General features: G+C 42.7%; 1 protein-coding gene and 1 long non-coding RNA gene across 3 annotated transcripts in view; one reads left to right on the top strand and one right to left on the bottom strand.

The window, feature by feature from the left end:
• The window catches only part of FBN1 (fibrillin 1), a 164,082-nt gene extending 155,606 nt beyond the window's left edge, over positions 1 to 8,476 (top strand). For both annotated transcript variants that reach the window (XR_011143704.1, XM_068958240.1), the window contains 3 exons: positions 3,233 to 3,464; positions 4,512 to 4,686; positions 7,199 to 8,476. Coding sequence is in view for 1 of the 2 variants with exons in the window: in XM_068958240.1 (XP_068814341.1) it covers positions 3,233 to 3,464; positions 4,512 to 4,686; positions 7,199 to 7,588 (797 nt within the window). In the remaining variant the exon portion in view is untranslated. The remainder of the gene's footprint in view (positions 1 to 3,232; positions 3,465 to 4,511; positions 4,687 to 7,198) is intronic.
• Positions 74 to 23,585, bottom strand: LOC138068865 (uncharacterized). The gene is made up of 4 exons (XR_011143705.1): positions 9,621 to 23,585; positions 8,877 to 9,072; positions 4,700 to 7,555; positions 74 to 1,122 (listed from the first exon to the last, which is right to left on the bottom strand). It is a non-coding gene; the product is annotated as an uncharacterized lncRNA (long non-coding RNA).
• Between the last annotated feature and the right edge of the window lie 163 nt (positions 23,586 to 23,748).

Genomic DNA, 23,748 nt, shown 5'->3' on the forward strand with positions numbered 1-23,748 from the left:
ACAATTTCCTAAGTTCAGTGAAGTTTAATTATAAACGTGTCTTCCAGTGGAAAGCAAAGCTGATAGGAAACGCCCAGTAGCCAAGGCCCTGATTCAGCGAAGTATTTAAGCACAAGCTCACCCTTGAGGGTGCTAGAAGTCATATCAACTTTGAGGGAACTAATGTTACTCGTGTATTTCATGATCCAAACACAGGATGCCTTACTCACCCATGCAATACTCTTTACTCAGACACAGCTCCCATCTGAGACCTGATAGTAGGTACAACCTGGAAGAATCAAACCCACAAGTCTGGTTTGTTACGCTGTACAATTAAATTTCTGATCTAACACATCTAAAATTCTTTTAAAAATGTATACTCGGTCTGTGCTTTTATCAATTTTAGGACACCTACAGGAAGGTCGTTGTGTGTAAGTGCATTCTCTTTACAAAATTAACTATTTGTGATAATTCAGCAAAACTGCTGCAATTGATCTAAAGATGCTACAAGTATAGGGATACAGTTTATAAGAAGTGCCTACAGGATACTTTTTTTGGTTATAAATAGCAAATGGTCGTGCTCCTTAATTGTGCTAAGAAGTAAACATGCTGGCCAGAATATGCTGGTCAAATAAATTGCACATTTCTTCCTAGTTTTCCTAGTTTAAACTTTGGTTCTGTCCCAAGTCTCTGAGCCCTCATAGATGAGGCTGCACACGCAGAGTGTTAGTGCTGAGTATGACTTGAGTAGAAAGAGCCGAGTCCTGTGCAGAAGTCATGGGAAATGTCTCTGCATTATGTTTCAGCAATGCAGCATGAACACACCACATTCAAACAGGAGAAACATGAATTCTATTTCTGCTAATGAGAGTTATGTGCATTTTTAGTCACGTTTAATGGACTTCATACAAGCTAGTCTTGCGTGGATAGTTAGAGATGTATATGATGACCTCTTTGAGAACAGAGGGCTTCATAACTCTTTGTTTGTCTTTCTTTGCTTTTGGAAACATAAAAATGCCTTTGCTTGTTATCATTGTGGTGCTCCAGGGAGGTCTCTGCTTTTAATTACACTTACCAAACTTCCTGACGTTTTATGCGGTCCTTGCTGTGACGTTTGCCTGCTTGTGCTCCAGCACTCATTGCCTATTACATATAAGAGAACAGGGAATGAGCACAAATGATTTTTTTAGATTAGGGTGATTTTGAAAAGCATTGATTAGGCTAGCACAGTTTTGGGTTAAATTCAAATTTAATATGCATAATAAAAACCCACCAAACAAGCCTGTGAATAAGAACCTGCATTTTCAGCACTCCCAGTTCTGCTTGCTTCAGGATATTGCAGAATGTGAAAAAGTGCAGCTCGCTCAGTTTTGCAAAGCATCTTTACTTTTTCCAAGTGAAATCTGTCTTCCTGGGTGGTACCATTTAACTAAGCCTGTTTTTAGCCCAGTTTCAGAACCCACAGGTACTGTTATTTCCCTCACTGAAAGAAAGGCTTCAACCTGGGTGCAACAAATACTAGATAGCAGAGACTCAGCTGACACTTCCACCTTCTTGGACACTGGGCAGTCCAGGCAGAAACCCAAGCCATAGGGAAGGAGGCTTGGTTACCTCCAGCATCAGGACGCCCCTCTTTCCTGCTGAAGTTGGACATGACAGCATAGCGGGTGTCAGCGCAAAGCACCTGTGAGCCCTTGCTGGCGCCTGATGGCAAAGTTCATACATTATCCGTGGCTAGTGTACCTGTTTTTTTTTCTCTTTTCATATTTTTTCTTCCAACAATCACCCAAAATATGGGACCTAACCTTACTAGTGTCCACACTCAAGCTGATGTGAAGCTAGACAAAGGGAGCATATCTCCTCTTGGTGCAGCAGCTCTTTGTGTCCCAAACTTGTGTTTTTGATGTTGTCATAGTTGTTGTGAGGTCAGCTGTGTTAGGTATGATGACTTAATGATGGCAATTGAAATATTGCTCCAAGTTAATGGCAAAACTCCTATGGACCAGGTTTCAATACCTTGTGGTATCCACATGTTCAGATTTTAACGTCTGTAACTGTATATGCTTAAGATACTTATCTGGATCTCCTGGGTGTACCACAGGGGAAGAATCTATGTAATAGGTTTTTCCAAGACACTTCCTTCATATTACTTGGCAATCCCAAGTCTGCAAACAGTTTGTGTCTTTTTTAGCTTATTTAATGAAGTGTTGAGGGACTTTTGATGTTGCTGCAACACATATTTAGATAATCACTGAAGAATGCTTTGGTTCCTCCCATGCCTTGTACTGTGTGTGACTGCATCCCCTGCCCAGGCAGTTCTATAGTGCACCATGCCATAAATCACACTGCAAGAAGTAAAGGGATTGCTTTTAAACAAGAACAAATAGCCACATTGTTCAGAAAAAGACAATAATGTTCTGAATTAGTACTTATTCTCCTAAAACCTAGATATTTAGGTCAGGGGTGCTACTCTGTGCTGTATGTTTTATCCTTGCAGTGTCCAGAGGCTATTTCTTATGCATGTGCACACACACAGGTATATAGACGTTCAGCTGCATTATCCCAGAAAATGGAGAACAATAGCACTCAGACCTTTTCAAAGCAATTTGGCTCTTCAGTGAAAACATCCATACCAACTGTATTTAACAAACCATCCGTTCACAGGAGACAAGCCTGAATTGACCTTGAACTCCTACAGTGCCATTCTTGTGAAGTTTGGGAAAGGGCTGGCCCAGAATGTGTCAGTCTTTCATAGCTACAGTTGCTTTTATTTTTACTTTACTGCTTGTTCCTGTTCCTTACCTGTACCTCCTATTTAAATGCTTGTGTGTAGGGAAGCATTCTCAGTGCTTGGAAAAGGTCTCATAGTTTAATTTGTTACTCTTGTTCCTTTAATGTTGTACAGCGTTATAAACATGGGATTACAAGACCAGATTCTCAGCTGTACAAAGTTTTGTTCTCAGCTATTTCTGGAACAAAAGAAAGTTGCCTCCTCTGCTCCTCTGATCTGCAGAGCATGAGCTGACGTGGCATGAAACATCTTCTGTAGAGTAGTCCAAGTGTTGCTCTGTTGTATGCTGTAGTCACCTCCTAGCGACTGCTGCCCCAGCCAAGGGTGAGGCCAAGCACTGTTCTGTTTCTGGGCGGCTGATGTGGCAGCATGTTTAGCAATGGAGTCAAGCGTAGACCTAGGGGTAGGTCAGACTAGACCTGAGAATAAAAGTTAATGTGATGTGTTCTGCTTTCTTTCTAGATGAAAATGAATGTCTCAGTGCACACATTTGTGGAGGAGCATCCTGCCACAATACTTTGGGAAGCTATAAATGTATGTGCCCTACCGGATTTCAGTATGAACAGTTTAGTGGAGGTTGCCAAGATATCAATGAATGCGGTTCTGCGCAAGCCCCATGCAGTTATGGTTGTTCAAATACTGAAGGTGGCTATGTCTGTGGATGTCCACCTGGTTACTTCAGAATAGGACAAGGGTAAGGGTTTCTCATTTTAAACTAATGGACATTAAGGGGACATAATCCACTCCTTTCTCTGTAGCGTGGAGCTGCAGAACCACAGGCGATAGCGCCAGTGAAAAAGGGATGGGATTTTGGAGGTGCTCAAGAGTTCCACACACCTGCCTATTTTGGAACTGAGGCAGAGGAGAACTAACAGAGGGGAGGGACTTGCATGGTTTTACTGCTTAAGAAAATTTGGTCCAGAGCTGCTTGGCTCAATAGTCTCTCTTAAGCTGTTCCTTTCACCTCTCTCCTGCACACCCCAGCAGCTAGCCAAGTTCTCCAAGCCTGCCGCTTGGGAGCTCACACCTCTCAACTGTGATTTGTAGCACATAGCTTGTCTCAAAAAAACCCAACAAACAAGAAAAACATCCCCCACCAGCTCCAAAGATAAACAGTATTATACCAGTGGTTTCACCCACTGGTTGGAATGACAATTTTGTATGCTATTATGTTTCTATACATTCCATATTCTTGTATGTTCCACATGAATCATCTTTGATTAAATATCTACTTTATCAAGAAAACCAATTCTCACTTGTCCCACTGGGAGTATTAGGGTATCATGTAGGACTGAGCATTGAAATGGAAGGCATATAGACTGTGGCTTAAATTTTCAGAAGTGACTAAAAGCTTTGGGAGGCTCACTTGGGACACATTATGAAAGACCCTGATTTTCAGATTTTTCAGCACTTTCTGAAAATTGGTCTCTTTCAATGTGTTCCAGGTTGGATGCCAGGAATTAATAACAACTTCTCAGAGCTTAAGCCTGTGTTTTTAGAACTGTTAAATATTGGCAGGTCTCTCTTAGGCAAAGCCTCATGGAGCCAGATTCTTGAAATCAAAGACCTAGTTGCATTGCGATTCAGAGAGAATTTTGCCTGTTGACTTCAGTAGAAATTTTTCCTGGGAAAGGAGTGCAGCATAGTTGCTTTATTATTATTCTATTCACAGTTTCCAAAATTTAGCTTTTGCTGAAATGTATGTTGTCCTGGAATTAATCTGGATTTCTTCTTTCCTCAGACACTGTGTTTCTGGAGTGGGTCTAGGCAGAGGTCAAGGACAAGAGTTATCAGTCAGTGGAGAAGTAGATGACAACTCCCTCTCTCCAGAAGCTTGTTATGAATGTAAAATCAATGGCTATCCCAAGAGAGGAAGGAAACGCAGAAGCACTAATGAAACCGCAAATGAAACAGAGGTAATTGACCTACCTGGCTGAAGGGACTTGGGGTTGTCTTGTGAAAGCCAGTCTGAGAAGAAAGTGTACCAAGAGAGAATCCCACAGAAAAAATAAGGCCCCGGAGAGAGCTGATTTTGAATATCAAGTTCTGTGGGGGCTTTTTGAAGTTGTTCACTGTCATCAGACCTTATATGCTAAATTTCTGTGCCGTGTCAAACACGAAAACTAAACGCCCACCCAGCTATCTAGAAGGCAGTGCCCTCACCAGCAAAGCAGGCTCTTGATATCAGAGGGCAGCAGGGGTGTAAAACACTTGTGTGACCTTGTGGCTGGAAAGGGAGAGCACATGGATCCTGTGTGGTGGGAACTCCCAGCCAAGCAGGGCCATGGTGAGTGACCACCACTGGAGGTGGAAGCCTCTCCAAAACAAATACGGAGCTCTGAACACAAATACTGCACCTGGAGGGAGTCCAGAGCATCCTCTCGCTGCAGCCTTTCTTGGGGCTTGTCCGTAGCCGTACAGTCACCCAGGTTTCCAGCTTGGGGCAGTCCAGTGTGGCCTGGGCCTGGGCCCAGGCGCGTGGTGCTTGCCCGCTGGCCCAGGCAGCAGGACAGGAGGCTATGCTCCACGTGTCACTGCTAGGAAGTCACTGGGGATAGGGACAGGTTTCCATTCCAGGTCTCTGAGTGGGCTAATGGCATGTCAGTGACATGCTTAAAATCTATTGCGATGCTCACCCAACTCCACTTCTTCTTAGCTGTTGTTGTCATTGACTTTTCTTTTTCTTAACCAAATAGTACTAAGAAGTGATGTCAGCACCTATATTACATGAAAACCAGTCTGCCTTGTTACAAGTTTTGTCTTTACGTAAAGGATACGTATCCCTTTTCACTCACCCCGAGAGGAGATATTTTCCTTTAGTTCTTAGCAAACATTTGTGAAAATAGCATTAAAGAAAAGTAAATCCTTCACCAAACTCCCCCTGCTGGGGTTTGTTATGAACTGATCACAACAGTGAGATACTGTGTTCCTGAGGCTGTTGTAATCCTGTTTGTTCTTCTTGGCTTGCAGCAAAATAGTCCAGAAGCTGTCTACTTCCAGTACTGCACCTCATAGTATGAGTGCGGAAGTCATGGTAGAAGCATAATCTTGTAATATGTAATGTTACTGTAGTCTGTCTTGAGCAAAATTAAAACTCTGCATTGCCTTAGGGGTGCAAGATGGCTGGCTTATTTTAACTTCTGATAGTATAAGGTCAGTCAGAAATGCCCACTCGAATGACCCAGTCCAACATGCAGCACCAGTCACTGGACTTCAGCCTTAATGTGTACACCAATTTTATTTAGACTTTTAACAAACTGAACAGCTTGTAGGAGGAGTGTCACCAGTCAACAGTCATTTGACTTCATACTTCTTTATCCAGTCTAAGACGATGGTGGTGTTACAGGTGAAGGAATGTGCATCGACCTGGCTAGAAGAAGCAGGTCATGTTCAGATATTGGTAATTCAGTTGAAAGTACGCGTGTGTGTCTGTGTATGCAAATGTGTTTCATTCAAAATGGCGAGAGGTACTGAACATTCTTGTAAAATGTCCTCACACCATCAATACCCCAAGCCAAATGTCATGTACTCTCTGTTTATATGTATGTGCCAAGGAGCTTGCTTTTATGTGAACAAACGTAGGTGAATCTTGAGCCTGTCAGGGAGTTCCCATTTGGTGCTCGGTGCATGGCTGTCTGCTTAACAGGGGAAAGCAGCAAAGTGCTTTTACCCATAAAAGTGAGGACCTTTGATTTTCAGCGTAGTGGCCGCTGGGATTGTGAACTGCATTTATTCAAAGTGCTCCAGAGCTCTCTGTGGTTGGTGCTGGATAAGAGCACTTGTCTCAGAGGTGACGTTGACATTCCCTTGCTTTCCAAATTAAAATATTTTAGCTGAAAGGTTACCATTCTGCCACTGCGGTGTAGCATATGCATGTTACACACACGCTCCCAAAACAGTCCCAGTACTACATACAGGATTCGCACTGAAGCCCAGCTACCTTCACTCAGAGGCAAGGGGTGATGCTGCTTCTCCAGCACCCTCCTGATGCACCCAGCTGTGCAGAAGCCACCTAAAGGCCATGCCTCCCCCACAGACCGCGCTATCTTCTGCACATCAGTGTTCGCTTTAGCTTATTACTCCTGACAGAGAGGAGGAGTGTCTGCCTTCACGGGGTGCAGGAGACTTGTGGCAAGAGGCCCTGAACAGACACGGCTGTCGTTTGTCAGGCAGCAGGGCTCACATGTAGGAACTTTCAGCACATCTCATGCTCGTTACCCACGCAGAGACAGTGACAAAGACTTTATTTTTTTCTGACAAGTCTTTGTGCAGCTAGGCCTCCAGAGTGGGTTTGACAGATGATGTTACAGAACCTCCTTTAAAAACTATTTTACCGATAATGTGTGAACCAGGTAAGAAATACATATGCATTCGTGCATGTGAAGCATTCTCTGACAAAGCCAGCTAACATCATTTGTTCTTGTGCAGGATCAGCAAGAGCTGGAACCACCCATCAGTCTCGCCAGCTGGGATAGTGAGAAAGCAGCAGTCTTTTCCATCAACATCTCAGAGCTCAGTAATAAAGACCGCATCCTGGAACTGCTTCCAGCCCTCACAACACTGACAAACCATAACCGATATTTAATTGACTCCGGAAACGAAGACGGTTTCTTTAGAATCAATAAGAAGGACGGGATAAGTTACCTTCATTTCACAAAGAAGAAGCCAGTGCCTGGAAACTATTCATTACAAATCAGTAGTATTCCACTCTATAAAAAGAAGGAACTTAACCAGCTTGAAGAGAAACATGACAAAGACTACCTCAGTGGTGAGCTGGGAGATAACCTGAAAATGAAAATTCAGATATTGCTTCATTAATTCATCAACCAAAGACCAAATAATTAAACCAAAGATAGATAGGTAGGACTGAATATTCTTCCCAATCAGATTCTCCATATCATAGGTACAATCTTACATGAGTACATTGGTATGAACGAGCACTATTATATTATTACATAAACAAGGTACAGGATGAATACCCTAGCTCAAAACAACCACTTCCTCAGGCTTTTAAGTGTAGCTGAGCTACCTTGATATGTTGAATCTTGAAAACTGGGACTTTTATCATTGGAAGTTGGCCACTGATGCTGAGACACGTCATCATTTCAGCAGAGGTACAAGAATGTGCTTTCAACTGATGGACAGCTCTATTTTTGTAATTCTTAAACTTCGCTTCTCCAACTACAACTTACTAGGTCAGCCATTTATGATATCCATTTGGTGCTAGTAAATTTTCAACCTAGTTTTATAAATGCACTGTAATATTTACACAACTTAGAAGCCAAAATTGCCATTATTCAGTCTAAATACTTCAATCAACCAAAGTTAGCTCAGTAGTTTATCTCAGTTATGCCTATAATACATTACATGTAAATTAAGTGTGTGTATACTGTAATCATGCTATTTTTATCAATGAAGCATTTGTAAACTAGATTAATAATACCCTTAATGTGAGGGTTTGTAATGGTGCTTATAAGACCAACTACTTGTTAACTGTATACACAAACCTGATGATAAAGTTTCTGTGACTTACCAAAATGCACTGAGGTCAGTAGGGACCATTAAACATGCTCAAAAGTCAGATGACAATCAGTGCCATCCTACACCATGACATTATGTAACATGTCAAGAGTACCCATAATCATTCATGTCAAGAAGGGTTCAATGTCATAAATGTCACAATAAAACAGTTTTTTTTTTAGTTTATTCTGTGGCCTTGTGTTCTTGCTAAAAGTATGATAGACTGAATTCTTATGCTTCATGCATTTCTGGTAGGAAAGGTGGTGTATATCTATGTGTACAGCTGATTTCTTCTTGAAGGTATGTGGCTGCCATTTGTTCATTCTTCATGCAAGGAAAGGAAGAAATACAGAAACCTTCACAAATCTAAACAGCAGTGGAATCTTATAAATTATTGTGTGGCTCCAAAAAAGCCAAGTCAGAACATTTCCAAAGACTTGACCTAAATAATTCTGTCAATCAGTAACTTTGATAGGCAAAACAGGCAAAACTGGATGTTAAATTATTATTCAGAAAACAGGTTTAATTCATTTGAGAAGTGTTTTCTTGCTAGAACTGCCTTGTTTAAAATACTCTATTCTTTTACCTCCACTTCAGCAGCTACTGTTGAACGATCCAAGACCACTTACAAAGCGATAATCCAATACTGAAAGTAATCACAAGCTGTAGTTGGGTTTAATATAAAAGGAATTGTGTGAAGATGCCAGTGTTCTTTTATATGTAAGTGCCTTGGTATATCTTCCAGCAGAAGAGCATCCTACTCAGATGTGATGCTATAAAACCTAAAAGAAAAGGGAGCAAGCTGTGTCACTGAAACTGCTGATTGAATAGCACTGCAGTTGATAGAGAGAACATATATTGAGCTATAATAGCTTTGGAAGGGAAATGTACTCTAATAATTTACCCTAAATTGTATTATTTTCTGTAATTAGATTTCAGCTCATGGATTTATTCTGCACAACAAAACTAACTGTATAAAAAGGAGCTGGTGCACAGGGACACCTTGATATTTTTAATGGACCGTGTCTGGATTTTATTTATTAGTATGCCAAAATCTTCAACAGTGCATTTTCCCCACATGCTGGATAGCTATAGCCAAATATAATCAGCGCTTTACAGTTGTAAATGCCACTCTAATTTCAACAAGTTGGGAATGTTTTTAATGCCAGTGGCAGTGTGTAAGATTGTAATGTTTATGGTTAAGTCGATGGTTGGGTATTTTTTCTCCAGCCTGTAAGCATCAAGAGGAACTGAGAAGAAAGATTTCAAAAAGAGCTATCAGGATACTGCCAAGTATAGTTGATTTAAGATTTAAGCCACTGTATAACACCTTATCGTGCCAAAACCTGCTTGATTGTGTTCCAGCAGCCCCAGCGTTGTCGGCACAGTTCTGCAAATCGTCTTTGTTAAGCTGCAGAAACAAGAAAGATAGGTTGGACTGTTGTTATTTTTTAAGTTCTACCAGGGGAAGATGATTTTAAAGTAGTTCTGTGCCTTCCATCAACCAAAGACAATTTTGAAATAATTCCAATATTGTGCTAGAAAATCTTTGCAACATCTCTTTCAGTGCTTTAAAAATGGAAGCCCAATCTTGATGTACAGATCCTGCACATAAAAAAACATTTTCTTCTGCAACTATTCATCTGTCTCTTCGCAGCAGTGAGCCTTAACTGGGATGTCATTTATGCCTGTCAGTTTTAGTTACCATATGTCTATAATTATTTACATTAGTTTGAATTTCTGAAATTTTCCTAGATTCTCTATGAAGCACAAAGGTTGCAGGATAACACTGCATGAGACCAGCAGTTAAAAAAGTGGTTGCTACCTACAAGTGTGATTTAAATAAAATAATTTCCTATATTTGACTCAACATCAAGAGAGACTCTGAGCCCTAGGTAGACTGAAGTAGAGGTCTTTTTGAATGTGTCTGCTTTTGCAATTTAAAGCTGTTTTTCAAATTCAAGGAAATAGTGAAACCTTTAGTTACTTGAAATAACCATATGCCTTCCCTCAGTTGCGGTTGTGCATATGATTCAGCATATATGCATGCATGCAGCAAGTATAATTTTTGGTTAACATAGAGTTTAACAAAGATGGCTTGTTCCTGTACATATGAAATCATTTTCTTGTTGTGTGGTGTAACAGTATCTTGTAAACTTGACAGCTGATGTGTATTTTGGCAGAACATGGCTGTTTCCACAGTCTCCCTTTTAAGCTGACTTTCAAAGAACCCAAAGCGTTTGCTTTCTTAAAAAAGGTCCCAAACTAACCTCTAAGGTCACGCTCAGGTTTTCTGTCAGATAAATATTCGACACTGTGATTTACGTTCAGCTTTGTGCTTTGGAAGATCTAATCTCGGCAAGACTTCTCGGCGCAGACAGGCCTGAAGTGCTTTGGGAACAAGACGTCATGATCTTTGCCTGGCAGCTGGCTACACCTTCCTGTGACCGAGTTTGGGGACCGCTGCTCTCTGTTGGCAGAACCGCGACAGGTAAGCGTGATGCAAGGCAATCTGCATCAAACTAGCTGCTCTAGGCCAGGTGAGGTGGTGGGAGCATTTACATTTCAGAAGCATTGTCACTTCTTTTAAAAATTAGTATTTGATAGAAAGGAATTTTTAGGTTCCCACTTTAAACTTACGCTGTTCTAGGATCATTCAAACCTTGCAGTATTCTACAGATGGTTGCTTCTACGAAAATGGGTACGCTCTGAGCAAGGTTACTGCGCTCGTACTGTGGTGCAGTGCTGCTACTTTCTGCCTATGTATGAGATGAGAAAGAAAAAGCTGCTCTTTTTCTCAGCTTCGCTGTTGTGACAAGAAAAGCCTGTATTTTGAATTACGGAGTGGAAATCAGAGCTCAGCAGCTAACAAGGACAGGGTTGCCTGCATGGCTGCATAAGCTGGTTACTAATGTCCGTGGCGACACACTCAGTAGCACAAGAGATAACGAGGCACATTCAGAAACCTGGGGAGTTTGATCTCCATTTCTAGCCTACTTCACCTCTCTCGAGCTAACCTTTAACGTTTGTTTCCTTTAGTTTATGCTTTCAGTTCATGCTTCTTGCTTTCAGAAGTGGCCAGCACTTAAGGCCAGAATATGATGGACAGAGCACAGTAAATCCAGGTTGGCAGTGTCCTACCAGAGTATTCTCCCAGAGTCAGCCCTCATATTATCACAATCTCAGCAGGGTAATGCTCGACTAAAACTCTATATTCAGAAAATTCCAAGGCTTCTAGTTTTTGACTGTGGATTGAGCGTGTTCGATGCCCGGAGAAGCCAATAGAGCCTCCTCCAGAGCTACAGATAACGCTGCTGTCATAGGCGAGCTCTGTTTTGAACATTGCATGTCCAGTGATTGCTTTAGTAACAGAAGGGGGGGGGGGGAATGCTGCAGTTGTTCGGTGGCCCAAAATACCCCCAAGCATGTGGCTTTTGCTTCACTGGGAGACACCTGTCCTGAGTGCCAGGCAAAGCACATTGCTTTCTTCCATATGCTGCAGCTGCTGGAGAACATCTCCAAGGATGTGGCCAAACAGCAGTGGCTTTCTAGGCAGGTGGCAGTTACTGAAGACACCAGGAAGGACTGTGCAGCCAGCTCCAGGTCCCTGCGCAAGCTCCTTTGGCCTGTTCGCTACCGCAGGTGCTCAGCAGGCTCCTCTCAAAGTCCCTTTGCACGATTTGGGCGTGTTGCTCACGCCCAGAGCAAAGCTGAGTGCCTGGAGAGGGACATGAGCAGAACTGAGGGGGGCCTTGTGGTGTATCGATTAAGAAACAAGGACACTTTATGGTCTAATGGAGCTAGAGGGGTTACTAGCATCCTCTGCTGCTGCCTTCTTGTCCCAAACAACTCGTATTTGTGCTGAGGACCAGAGCACCCTGGACTGCCGTTACTCAGAGAGGCTAGAGGCAAGGCCTGGTTTCTCAAGCAGGCTGCTCGCTTTGGCTTGCATGTAGACGAGGACCATCTTCCCATGCAGACAAAATTGTGATGATGCTCGTGACGTCAGCACAGACAAAGTCTAATGATCTACTTTTGCTGTCTTTTAACCTTGCCGCGTTTTCTCCACCCTAGTAATAAATGCTGTTGAGGAATATGGCACCCAAGCCAATTCCTCAGTAATGAGCTTCCCAGTGCTTTCAGTGGAGCAACAGAGGCCAGAGGAGGCACTTGAGGGGTTGGTTTTGTATTTCAGATTCTCTCTTCCATTTCTAAAATATTTTTCTGTGCTGCTGCTCAGGCTGGAAGCAGCTGCAGAGGCAGCCAGCTGAACTGGACAGCACGAAGCGTACTGGTGAAGGAGGTTTGAGCCCCCGGGTTAGCAATAGCTTCCAGTCTGCGCTCTCACAGTGCTTGCTGCAGTTGCAGCATGCGATTGCATGGCTGCAATGTCCTGCCCCTGGTAGCACCATGCCCTACCAGGGGGCAGAGGAGCTGGACTGGAGCCTTGCCTTGAATTTGCAGGGAAGAAAATTAATTCCTGAAATGCCACAGGTGTCTTTCATTAGCATACAACTGAGGCCTAAACCTGCTTGGATACACGCTCGTGTGTACAGGAGTGTGTATTTTTAATTTTAGAAAGCCTAGAAGGGTAACTATTCCCTGCTGCTTCCAGGTTTAAGTAATATTGTGTTAAACCTTTGCTAAGTACCAAGAAAGTCTATTCCTCCTTCACTCTTGCAGGCTGGATTCTTTCATCCTGCCCAGCAGCAAGCAGAGTCCAGCACTTGCATCTGTTTCAGCACCCAAGTTAACATCTGGTTAGTGTGTTTGTTTATGAGCTTCTCTATGGCTCCCAGGACTGTAGGATGTAAGCGCCTTGCAAACGTGAGCATTCATCCTCGCTACGCCCCTCTGAGGTAGGGATGTGTTCGTCATCCTCATTTTACAGAGCAGGAACTGAGAAACAGATGTTTTGATTCAAGAGAGCACGTATGCAAGTGCTTTCCCACCTGGAGCAGGACTAAAGTGCCGAAGAGTTTCCTAAGCGAAGGGCAAAGAGGTGTGCGGGGCCGTCTGCCGGGAAGGCCCTCAGACTCGGCCGATGGCACTGACAGGCACGAAGCTGTACCACTGCAGGAACCTCTCCCTCTCAAACGAAAGCTGTCCCATCCTGAGCCCAACAGCGAGTGGTTCTCTGCTTTCATCTGCTGCAGTCGCTGCAGCTCGGGTTAAAAAAGTAAAATAACAGAATAGTGTAACTGTGGCAGCACCCAGTAGTATCCTGCTGGAAAAAAGCTGCTAGGTAAGTATGCAGGTCAGCAGACTGTGTGGAGATAATCAAAAGTGACAGTGCTGATGAGCAGGACTTCAGCTCAGCCAGCTTCCCGGCTTATGTCTCAGACTGCCTCATGAGCGCAGCCAGGAAAACAGCGCTACCATGCAGTTTTCTTTGGAGATGGACTCTTTATTCCTGTCATTCCAGTACGAGGTTCTTCAGGGTGATTTTAGTTCTTCTGTGACAACCTAGGAGATTTTTTTTTTTTTAATAGGCCATGTGGGATTGATGTTTGGTTGTAGATATATTTCCATGTATTATTCAGATTGTAAGTGTGGACGGGTGGGAAAATTGTCTGGAACTTCTCACTTTGTAATCTTGTGTGTGTGCTTGTAGTTCTGTATAAATGTGTTGTTGCGGTACTCATAATAAATACTAGAGCCGTGAGAAACATTTATAACCAAACCCAAACCAGGTGAAACTCCCCTGGTTTTGGGTTTCATTAAGTCAAGGCTCAGGCCAGGTTTGTCGAGGTTCATGAACCTCTCACTGAAGCTGGGCTCAGTTTCAAGCAAACCTGGGCCAATTTTCAGCCGACTCTGGGCCAAGTTTTGAGTAAATTTGGAACAAATTTTAGGCGAATAAGAGATGATTTATGGTTTTAGGTTGAAACCATGCAAACCTTGGAGGCTTTGCTTGGTTTCAGCCTGAAACCAGGAAAGCTTGGCATTTTGGCTGAGTTTCACTTTGATTTTGAATTTTGACCCTAAAAGCAAAATAACAGGGACAAAGGGGTAAGTCTCATGAACAAGTACAACAGAAACGGGTTCACAAAGTGAGAGCCTCAGCCCTGCACCACACTGAGCACAAACGTGGTGCTCCAACAGGGAGCGGGGCGTATTCCCCACACATCAGCTGACGCTGTGCTCATTTGCCCTGCGCTCGGAGCCTTGCATGGTTTGTGTTGTGCCAGTAAATACCCCAAATAATTAAATCTTCATCAGGCTCTTAATCTGAAGTTGCATGTGCAGTTTCCAAGCCTGATCGTGGAGTGCACTGACTTATGCAAGAAGGATCCAGCCCATATTGCATGTTTTGATTCGAGGGATGAACTCAGCTAAGAACTCTGTACACGGATAACAAGACCCATGTTCTTCATCCCCATATTGCCTTAAAACATGGCTCGCATCCAAGTGCATGGTGGGGAAATGGGCTATCTACCTGTCCCTTTACTGCACTACTCCACTTTAGAGCAATGTGACACCAGGTCTCAGCCCATCTGCTGCTTCCAGTCTAGAAATGCCCAACAGTTTTATGAGGCTTGGCTTGCCAGCGCTGCCAGTTTTGCAGCTACCTTTAAGATGGAAAAGAGCTGAAAAGAATTTCTCCTGCAGACTTCTTTAGATCCATTCAGGTGCTTTAAAATGATCTGGAGACATAAACTTGTCTTTTTAAATAAAAAAAATATATATCATCATTAAACTCCTTGATCATGAGATTCTTTTTGTGCCAAAGGTAAACTGTAGATGGAAAATATTCGAGCAGGAGCTGGCTTCAAATGTCAGCAAAATATGAACAGCTGAACTGGGAATATAAATGCTGAGTCCAGAGAAGAAGGTGATAGCACAAGTTGCTGCTGCTTTGAGAAACATGTGATACAGGGGTGGACAGGAAACGAGAAGCAAGGTGCCAGCACAAAGCAGACTAGGAATATGAAGAGAACCACACTGTCAATCTATATTCACATCAGTGCAAAGCTAAAACAACAGGAAACTGGGATAAAGGAATAAAGGAATGAGCCATTAGGCAGTGCTGGCTCCGCTGGCAAGGAGTTTGACGTGAATCAACAGTCATCTGCCCTCACAAGTAGCCAGCTTCATGAGGCTGTGAGGTTTAATGTGAAGCCTTCCTCCATTATCCAACACGGCTGAGCCAGCAAGCACTTGAAGCATGATTGTAAAGCCGTACACAGGATTTTTTTGTACCACGTCTGCCCTAATATAGATCGAGTGAGGAGAGAGGAGAGGCCAGCCCGGGTGGTGGCTGGAACATGGGGCCGAGCGTGGAGTTCACTTCCTGCCTGGCTTTGTGCCCTGGCAACAGCACGGAAGTCGCTGGCCTAGTTTCTCCGCTGGTAAAAGGGAGATGAGGATACTTCCCTGGCTTTGTACTCCTTAGGCAAAGAGCACTGTAAGGATTGTGGTTAAAGCTTCCAGAGACTTGATGAATAAGGAACATGGGTTCTCAAGCCTTGGTAGATGGATAATTTTCACACACTCGCTATATGAGTCCAGGTTTCTTTTTGTGCTCAGTCATGCAAGCTATGCATTTTTCTCCTTTGCTCCCATCCTGCTGTGTTCAGTCTTTTACAGATGAGGAAAATCTCAATCAGCCTCATCCACTTCTACTGAAGGCGGAGGTGTCACTGCATGAGCTGAGGCTCTCCCAGTCACTGACCAGCTCCAGTCTGTTCAAAGGGATCAGAGAAGATGATAGGAAAAAAAAAAAAAAGTCCCGTACTCACGCAGAAAAGCAACAGCTCTTTTAGCTGGTCCAAACACATGGATGTAATCCAAGCACAATTGTTTAACGGGATGGATGTGGAAGACAAGGTCTTTAAGAAGAGCCAAACCTGGGATAGGTCTCATTACTACAAAATTTGTCCTTATGTGGGTGTAGTTACATTTGTGAAACTGAGAGCAGAAGTGGGAAATATCTTCTATAGTGTATTTTCAGTTTTCCTATCAAGAAATTGCTTATGTGCACATGATTAGCGGGAAAATGACATTTTTTGCACAAAAGTTACATCAGCCTCTTGATGTGGTTTTTGAGCTGTGAAACTGGCTCCCCTTTGGAGGAGCCAGCCCTTTTGCAGAGCTGGTAAGAAGTTAACAAATAAAACCAAACCCCCCCCCCCGCCAAGGCTTGTCAGAACAAGATGATAATGAAACCTTGCTAAATATCAAGAGTAGATGAATAAGTCCTCAAAGACAATTTCTCATTTACTGAATTCAAAGGAAGAGTAACCAAGTAAGAAAGAAGTTAACAGACTTCCACTCCACATGCTTAAATTGTACTTGCCCAAGGCATAAAATCCCTTAACTAAAAGCTTTTTGCTATCATGTTTTGCCTCTAGTTTTCAAATCAGCTACTGTAAAAGATGTCTCAATACTTTTTCAGGATCTCGATGTCCTCACAATACCAGGAAGAAGTAGCCATAATAAAGGATTTGAGGCTCTGGGATCCTGTTTCTGTAGAGCTCTTACGTCAAACCACCATGGAGTTGGTTTTTATTCCTGATGTACAAACACGATATAACATGAGGCCTGGAGCTGGAAAATCCCAAGTGGAGCGTCAGTCCGTGAGAGTTCCTGTAAGACAAGGAAAAGCCTGGAGGAGGGACACATGGGAAATTTAGAAAAGCCTCCCAAGGAGACTTGGTCTTTATTTTTAAGTAGTGTTACTATCCCTGTAACATGGATTAAAACTGAAAGCCAAGCCCAGCAAAGAAAAGGAAGGGAGGGAAAAAAGGCTGAAAAATATCTGCTATGCATGTCCTTAGAGCAAAGACAAGATGGTTCATATCAGTAAACAGAACTGAATTTCAAAAGTTCACTCTTCGACTAAACCAGCCCCATTTGAACTTGCACATTACCAGTTTCCTTGGGAATTTGATTAAGCCATTTGAGAAGCTGAATACACTAGCGATCATGTTATCATCCATACATGTGCCTCCTACGTACTCCTATATCCCAAAGTACACTGGGAACAGAAGCATTTGCCGTCTCTGCAGTGACAGCACAGGTAAAACCATGGAAAGAAATTGCAGGTCCCAGTGGCTCCCCTGGGCCCACGCCGAGCCCAAGTCAGGCAGGAGTTGCTCAGCCCATTGGTCAACAAGACTAATTATTTGTTTTAGGATTATCGCTGCTAGGGAACCAGTCTGGGTTTTCTTCACAGACCAACCTGACATCATTACTTTTTAAAAAAGGAGAACTGGTAAAGGACTTACGCAGGGGAAGGTATCCTCCAACCCCCCTGCCCCCCCAACCCCGGCCACACACACTTTAAATACCTCGTATGCAGCGTCATTTCTAACCCAGGTCAGTCTTATGAAAGAAGTAGCTGAACACTGTGCCTTGGGCACTAGAGAGAAAGGTTGAGTGAAAGAGCAAGAAATCCTGGACTTGACTTCGGCAGGGCCAGCCTCTTATCGTTTGTAAAATCTGGAGCTTGCAATCTTAGAGAGAGGAAAGTAAATGAACCCTCCATTTACTGTGGGTTTCAGGGGCGTAATTAGTCAGTATCCAGCCAGCCAGCAGCACACGCTTCAAACCTACCACAAGAACAAAGTCCTGAAATAATAAATAGTTCTTCTGCCACGTCTGAGTGGCTGTAATCTATGCTAAAGCTGCTGCTTTAGAGCACGTGCTTTTCCAGTACAGTCACACACGCTCGATGATACTTGTCTGCTACTTGTTTAGAAGCTATAATTTATCATGAGGAATTTGTATGTCTGCTGCAGAGACGGAGCTCAAATTTGAGTGAGATTAGCTTAGGACTTACATCCATTCATTTTAGTAATGCAGCAATGGCATTTCAAAGGCACTGTTAGTGTAGATGCAAGCGGGGCACCCCTGCCTGTCATAAAGAAAATGCATATTAACACACTAAACTATGTTCCATGCAGGTGCGGAGCAAATCTTGATATTAGCCTCTTTTGCTTGCCTTGGAAAGGAGGACAGAAGTGAATGCCAATAGTTCTTTTGTGTCCTGTTGGTCTAGATTTGTCTAGATCTACCCTTTCCAGGTAGCTTCGTTTAGCGGCAGGCAGGTTTGATGGAGGAACACTCTGTATGTGCTTCACTGGCCCAAAATATGGGTAAGCAAAGCAGTTCTCTTGTAACCCAGGGTCCTGCTCAGAATGACCCTGATTACATTAATAAAGTGAGATAAGAAAAATGATGGTTGATCAGTGTAATATAAACCATGGCATGGAACATGAATTCTGAATGAAATGCACAGATAAATAATTTATCCCCACAAAAACCCTCTCCATGTTCCTTACCCCAGTAATTGAGACCATGTGTTATGCTGCAAACAATAACTATGGGAAATTACTCATGATTCTTCCTTCATAAACTTGGGAAATGAAAGTGATGGGAAGTATGATCACTTTAATTTTTTTTTTTATGTTAACAGCTCTAAATTATTAGGGTGGGAAGAAAATGTCAATAGAACATAAAAGTGCTTTGTATAATGTTCACATTTGCTCATACTTTCAAATCCACTGTGGCTTATTAGTTCATGGGAAAAATGACAAAAAGGAATAAAACCCAGAAAATGAATCCAGTATCAACATCTTGCCTCTATAGTAACAGAGAAATTGTAACTTGTGGGTAAAAAGTGACAATATTAGGAAATGTTTGTTGGGCAATTGTGGTGATTAACCTCTTCCATCCCCGGCATCCTCAGCTTCCCATCAGCCTGACACATTCCTACGGATTAAACAGTTCACAGTGCCGCTCCTTGTGTTAGAGGCCTGGAGCTAGTGAGGCCCTTAACCTTTGTTTCAAGAGTTTATTGCTCAGCTGTAAAAATTCTCCCAGGGCTGAAACTTGACAGAAAAAATGTCTCCGCCTAGGAGGAGTTTCTTTTCTGAGTTTGGTTTGAATTAGCCCTTTTCTACTTGCAGTAGGACAATGGAGTAGGATTCCCTCTCCCTCCCTCTTTTTTCTTTTTAAATAAAGTGAACATCCTGCCAGGGAAGCATACATGACAGGCGGCACTCGAACCGCAGCCCTCTCTCTAGCTGCAGCACAGGGTCAGCAGGGCCACTGCAGCACAAGTTTCCCTGTCCTGCTAAGAGGCCAGACCATCCCTCTCCGAGCACAGATGCTGGCTGGCTCAGACAGCAGCTTGTGCCGTCTCCGTGCCAAGACTGCTGAGGGCCAGCTTGGCTGCAGTGCAAACTGGGGAAGTCCGCCCTTGCTGCTATTGCTCGAGGGAACAGCACGCTGGGATGCAGAACCACCCGGCCACACCTCCGTGCGGCTTTTGGCTTTCCCAGAACTGGCCTGTGTGCCAGAAGGAGCCTGTCCTCTCAAGTGGAGGCACAAGTCTGACCCAGTCAGCTCTGGGCTTGCTGTGGAGTACAAGGTTTCCCAGACAAAGGGCTTTGTGCTGCCTTGGCCCTGGGAAGCTGTGCTCCATAAACCTCTCTTTGAGCCAGGATTCATGTCTAGAAGCAAGAGTCCAAGATCTATTATGCTTTTGCATGGGCTGCCTGTGGGGGGGCTGGTAAATCTATTATAATGAAGCCCGGCCTCACCAAAGTCAATGGCAAAACTCCCACTGATTTAACTGGGACAAGGTTTTACCCCAAATTCTCAAAGTGCCCCTGGGAGCTCACCCATACTCATCACTGCTGGCTCAGGGAGGGTAGCCACTGTCCACACCTCTGGCTGGGGAAATGGAAACGGCAAGCAGAAAAGGCCACGGCTCAGTGTGGGTCCTGCTCAGCCAGTAGTGTTGAGCATGTCACTTTGGGAATACCGATGAGGTTGGGTGCAAGACAGCTGTCTTGCTGCTGAAGTGTCTGACTGAGCTACACAGAAGTAGAACTTTATAGGCCAGGGGAGTTTTACTCTTGAGCTTCAGAAAGCCAGTGTAAGTAACAAACACAAATTTGTATGGATGGAGAGATGTAGCCAAAAGAACAGCCACCCACTTACCCATCCACCCAGGATTGTCTTGGCATCATGCCAGTAATTCATCCTCCATAGTGACTTCTCTGTGTGCATTTAAGTGACTGAGCAGCTACTTGATATCATCCAGAACAGCTTATAAAATTAAATGTTATTAAATATAAGGGCAGACCCTTAATATTTGCCAACACTTATTTCAAAAATGATGTTTTACTTGCCACTTTGCAGCTCTGACCTATCACTTGAGAACTCAAATGACCTGTAACGTAAGCTGTTTTATCCACCTATAAATGCAGGCAGCTCTGTTAGCTGGACCTGACACATTATATCATATTGTGTCCAACTTTTTCACAATCATATAATATTTTCCTGCACATCCAGTTTCCTCCCATCACTCCAGTACATATGACCCCTGGTAACAATGCTCTGTCACCTACCTGAGTAAGTGAACAAGAGCTACATCTTAAGCCAGAAAATGGAGCTAAGGAAGTTAACTGCTGTTATTTAACAGCTATCATTTCCTTTTCACTCGTTTCTTCTTATTTGCCAACTTTCCCATACCTTTTTATTTGCTAAGATGACCAAAATTTGTATCCGTTTTTGATTCAAGCTTTTTTTTTTTTTTTAAATAGGTATTTTAGAGTAGTTGCCCTCCCATTGATCACAGGTGAGCTCATATCTAGGCTATGCTATGGAATTTCTTATCTATGGAGCTCTTTAAACACTTATTTGTGTTAATAGCCTAAGCATGTACTAGGGTTAGAGTTCAAATTTGAAATAAGAGCTGTCTGGTATCCTACAGAGGTATGGCCTATGCTTGGATTCTCTGATGTCTAAAAAAACCTAAGCTTCAGTACGCACATCAACATCAACAGATCAGTGATGACAACTCCTTCCCGCTCTTCGGGGTCTAATAAAGACTAAGCTCATATAGCACGCTCCAACCAAGTGGCAACTAACTGAGCCTCTTTCAGTGCCTGATTTCAAGAAAGGCAGATATGAACTTAGCAGCTGTTAGCTGTTCGCCATGTGGTTCAGTTTGGCTGAAGTTGATCAGTAGTTTTGAACTTTTACTAGGAGACATTTAGGCACACATACAAGGAAAGCAACTGTGAGCCTTAAAGTTAACTCAAGGCTTAAGTCACTGTGAAAAAGTTCAGCCTTACAGCACTTGATGCAGTTCCAGTCAGTGCAGCAGAAGGGGTTCCTTTCCACACCTCCCTCCCATTACAGAGGCTATTTGGGAAAAGGTTTCTTAATTTTTTTTGAATTTAAGGTCCTGTAAATGTCTCCATTTGTTAAAGGTGCCTGTCGACCACTTTGTGCTGAGATACCATAGAAGTTTTCACTTATAGCCAAATACATAGCAGGTTGGACTCTGAAACTTCACACGCTATTTGTACATCCTCTTTTGCTCCTTTGAATGCACAGAATTTCTTTATGCTTTTTATAGTTATTTCACAGGTTGCTTCCTAGTGTTTCATGGCTTTAGAAGCACTGATCTGGGAAATGAAATGGTCTCCAAAAGTATAGCACCTAGCCTAACAGCATGATCTCCTTCCTCCTTTTCCATAAAACCTAGTCCCTAGGGGGCAGGAGAAGAAGGCAGCAAAAAGTCAGCTTTCTTTTCAGAAGGGATAGAAACAGAAATATAAACTGATCAGTAAGGGGTCTATAGTGTCTTTTAATAACTCTCAGCATAGAGAGTTTTATAAGCACTAAACAAGATGTACTTGTTCCTCCTTCTTCGCAAAGCTGGCAGGATGAGACCTTGGTCTGCAATGTACGCTGGGACCTGATTTGACTTCTAAATCCCACCTGATCTTTAAGCTTTTATTAAGATAGAAGACAATCAATATCTGTGGAAGCCACATATATGGGTGGGAAAGGGTGAGCTGTGTTTATTGCACTTGGAGCTTAAGTAGCCCAAATAATTGAACATTATATGTTGAGCAGCTATGTGAAGTGAATCTTGCTGGTAACTCTGAAGTCTAGCGGTAACTAGAAAGTGGGAGAGAGTTAGGGATATAAGTAGAAGGGAACATTACTTTAGGAAGTACATGCAATTTTTATGGCTCTGTGATCTCTGCCTGATTTGGTAAACTGAACATGTTTATTGGCCCGTCACAAACAATTAAATCCCCTTTGCCTCACAGAGTGGCAGGCCAGTGGCATTAAAAATTACCTTTTTGAAAATTAATTCATTTTCTTACAAATATCACACAGATGAGTTGTAGTTGTGGATTGAATAAAGTCATTCTGGAAGGAAGTATGGTAACCATTTTCAGATGACTAAAGACAAAATAATCTAGTGAATACAAGAGCTAACCGGGAATATAACCATGCTAGGATTAAATCCTTCACTGACTAATATGCAAATCAAACATGAAGAAAGTCTAGTTTTGCAATATCCAGAGAAGGATGATCTGCTGCAAAATTCTTCTTAGCTAAGATTTTATGGTTTAACATTCGGAAAACACTTTCAGAAAGCAGATAGTTACAGGGAAGACTAGTAACCCTAACAGAAGGTAGGCAGACTTTCAGTGAACACTCCCTGCCAATATCCCATCAATTAATTCAAATGGCCTTTTATTTTCCAGTTTGTCTTGTATGCCCAATGCGATGCCTTAGGGTTGTGGTTTTTTTTAATTTTGTAGTGCAAATCTTTCTTGCTTGGTACAAAAAAATCTTTATATAACCTCAGGAAATTGCCTAAGGAAGAAATGGCTGTTAACAGCTGCAAATATTTATGTTCCTCTCCTGTGCTGGAGGATATTGGTAATTAAAGGTACCTAGCAATAGATTGGCTGATGCAAACATTTGTAGCCAGTAATTACAGCTCATTTTCATTCCTCAGCCTTTTGAGGAAATGTAGTGTTGTCATTAAGTTATCTGACTTTTTATGGTATCCTTTGAGACTTCCTACAAATTTCTAAACCAAAAGGTGGAAAAAGATTTAAAGAAAAACAACAGGTGGGAATTTGTTATCACCAGGCAAGGATGAGGATGCTCTGTGGAGTTCATTTGGTGAAGAAAGCCCTACCAATGTGCTCAGGATTTTGAGCTAGTGAAGGAAATGTAAGTAGGTCCTGTTTTCTTCAAGTCTAAACTGTTGCTATAGTGGAACAAATCCTCCTTGTAGGTTATGAACCAGTCTGGTTACTAAAAGACTATGAGAAATAAATAATGAATGGTTGAAGCTTAGGTTCAGCAAGCAATTAGGAAGACTCTCCCATTTAGAAAAAGATTTCACTGAGTGAAATTCTTTCTTAGGAAAGGCTTCTTTTTAACGGTGTGGCATGTGGGGAAAAGGAGTTGCTCTTGATCACGTTTTTTGACTTAAGCGCTGAAAACACAAAGTGAGGGGGAATAATATCTTACCTTAGAATGATGTTCCTCAATTACAGCAAGGCAAGCAAAGCAAGCCAATGCTTAATCACAGCTGCTCTCCTTATCTTGAGCAATTCTTCACAGCTAGGGCAGCACGTGTGGTACAGAATCTCACTAACGGATTTCAGAGGACCTTTATGTCT

This window comes from Struthio camelus, chromosome 12, assembly GCF_040807025.1.
Source record: "Struthio camelus isolate bStrCam1 chromosome 12, bStrCam1.hap1, whole genome shotgun sequence".
In the NCBI taxonomy this organism is placed as follows: Eukaryota; Metazoa; Chordata; class Aves; order Struthioniformes; family Struthionidae; genus Struthio; species Struthio camelus.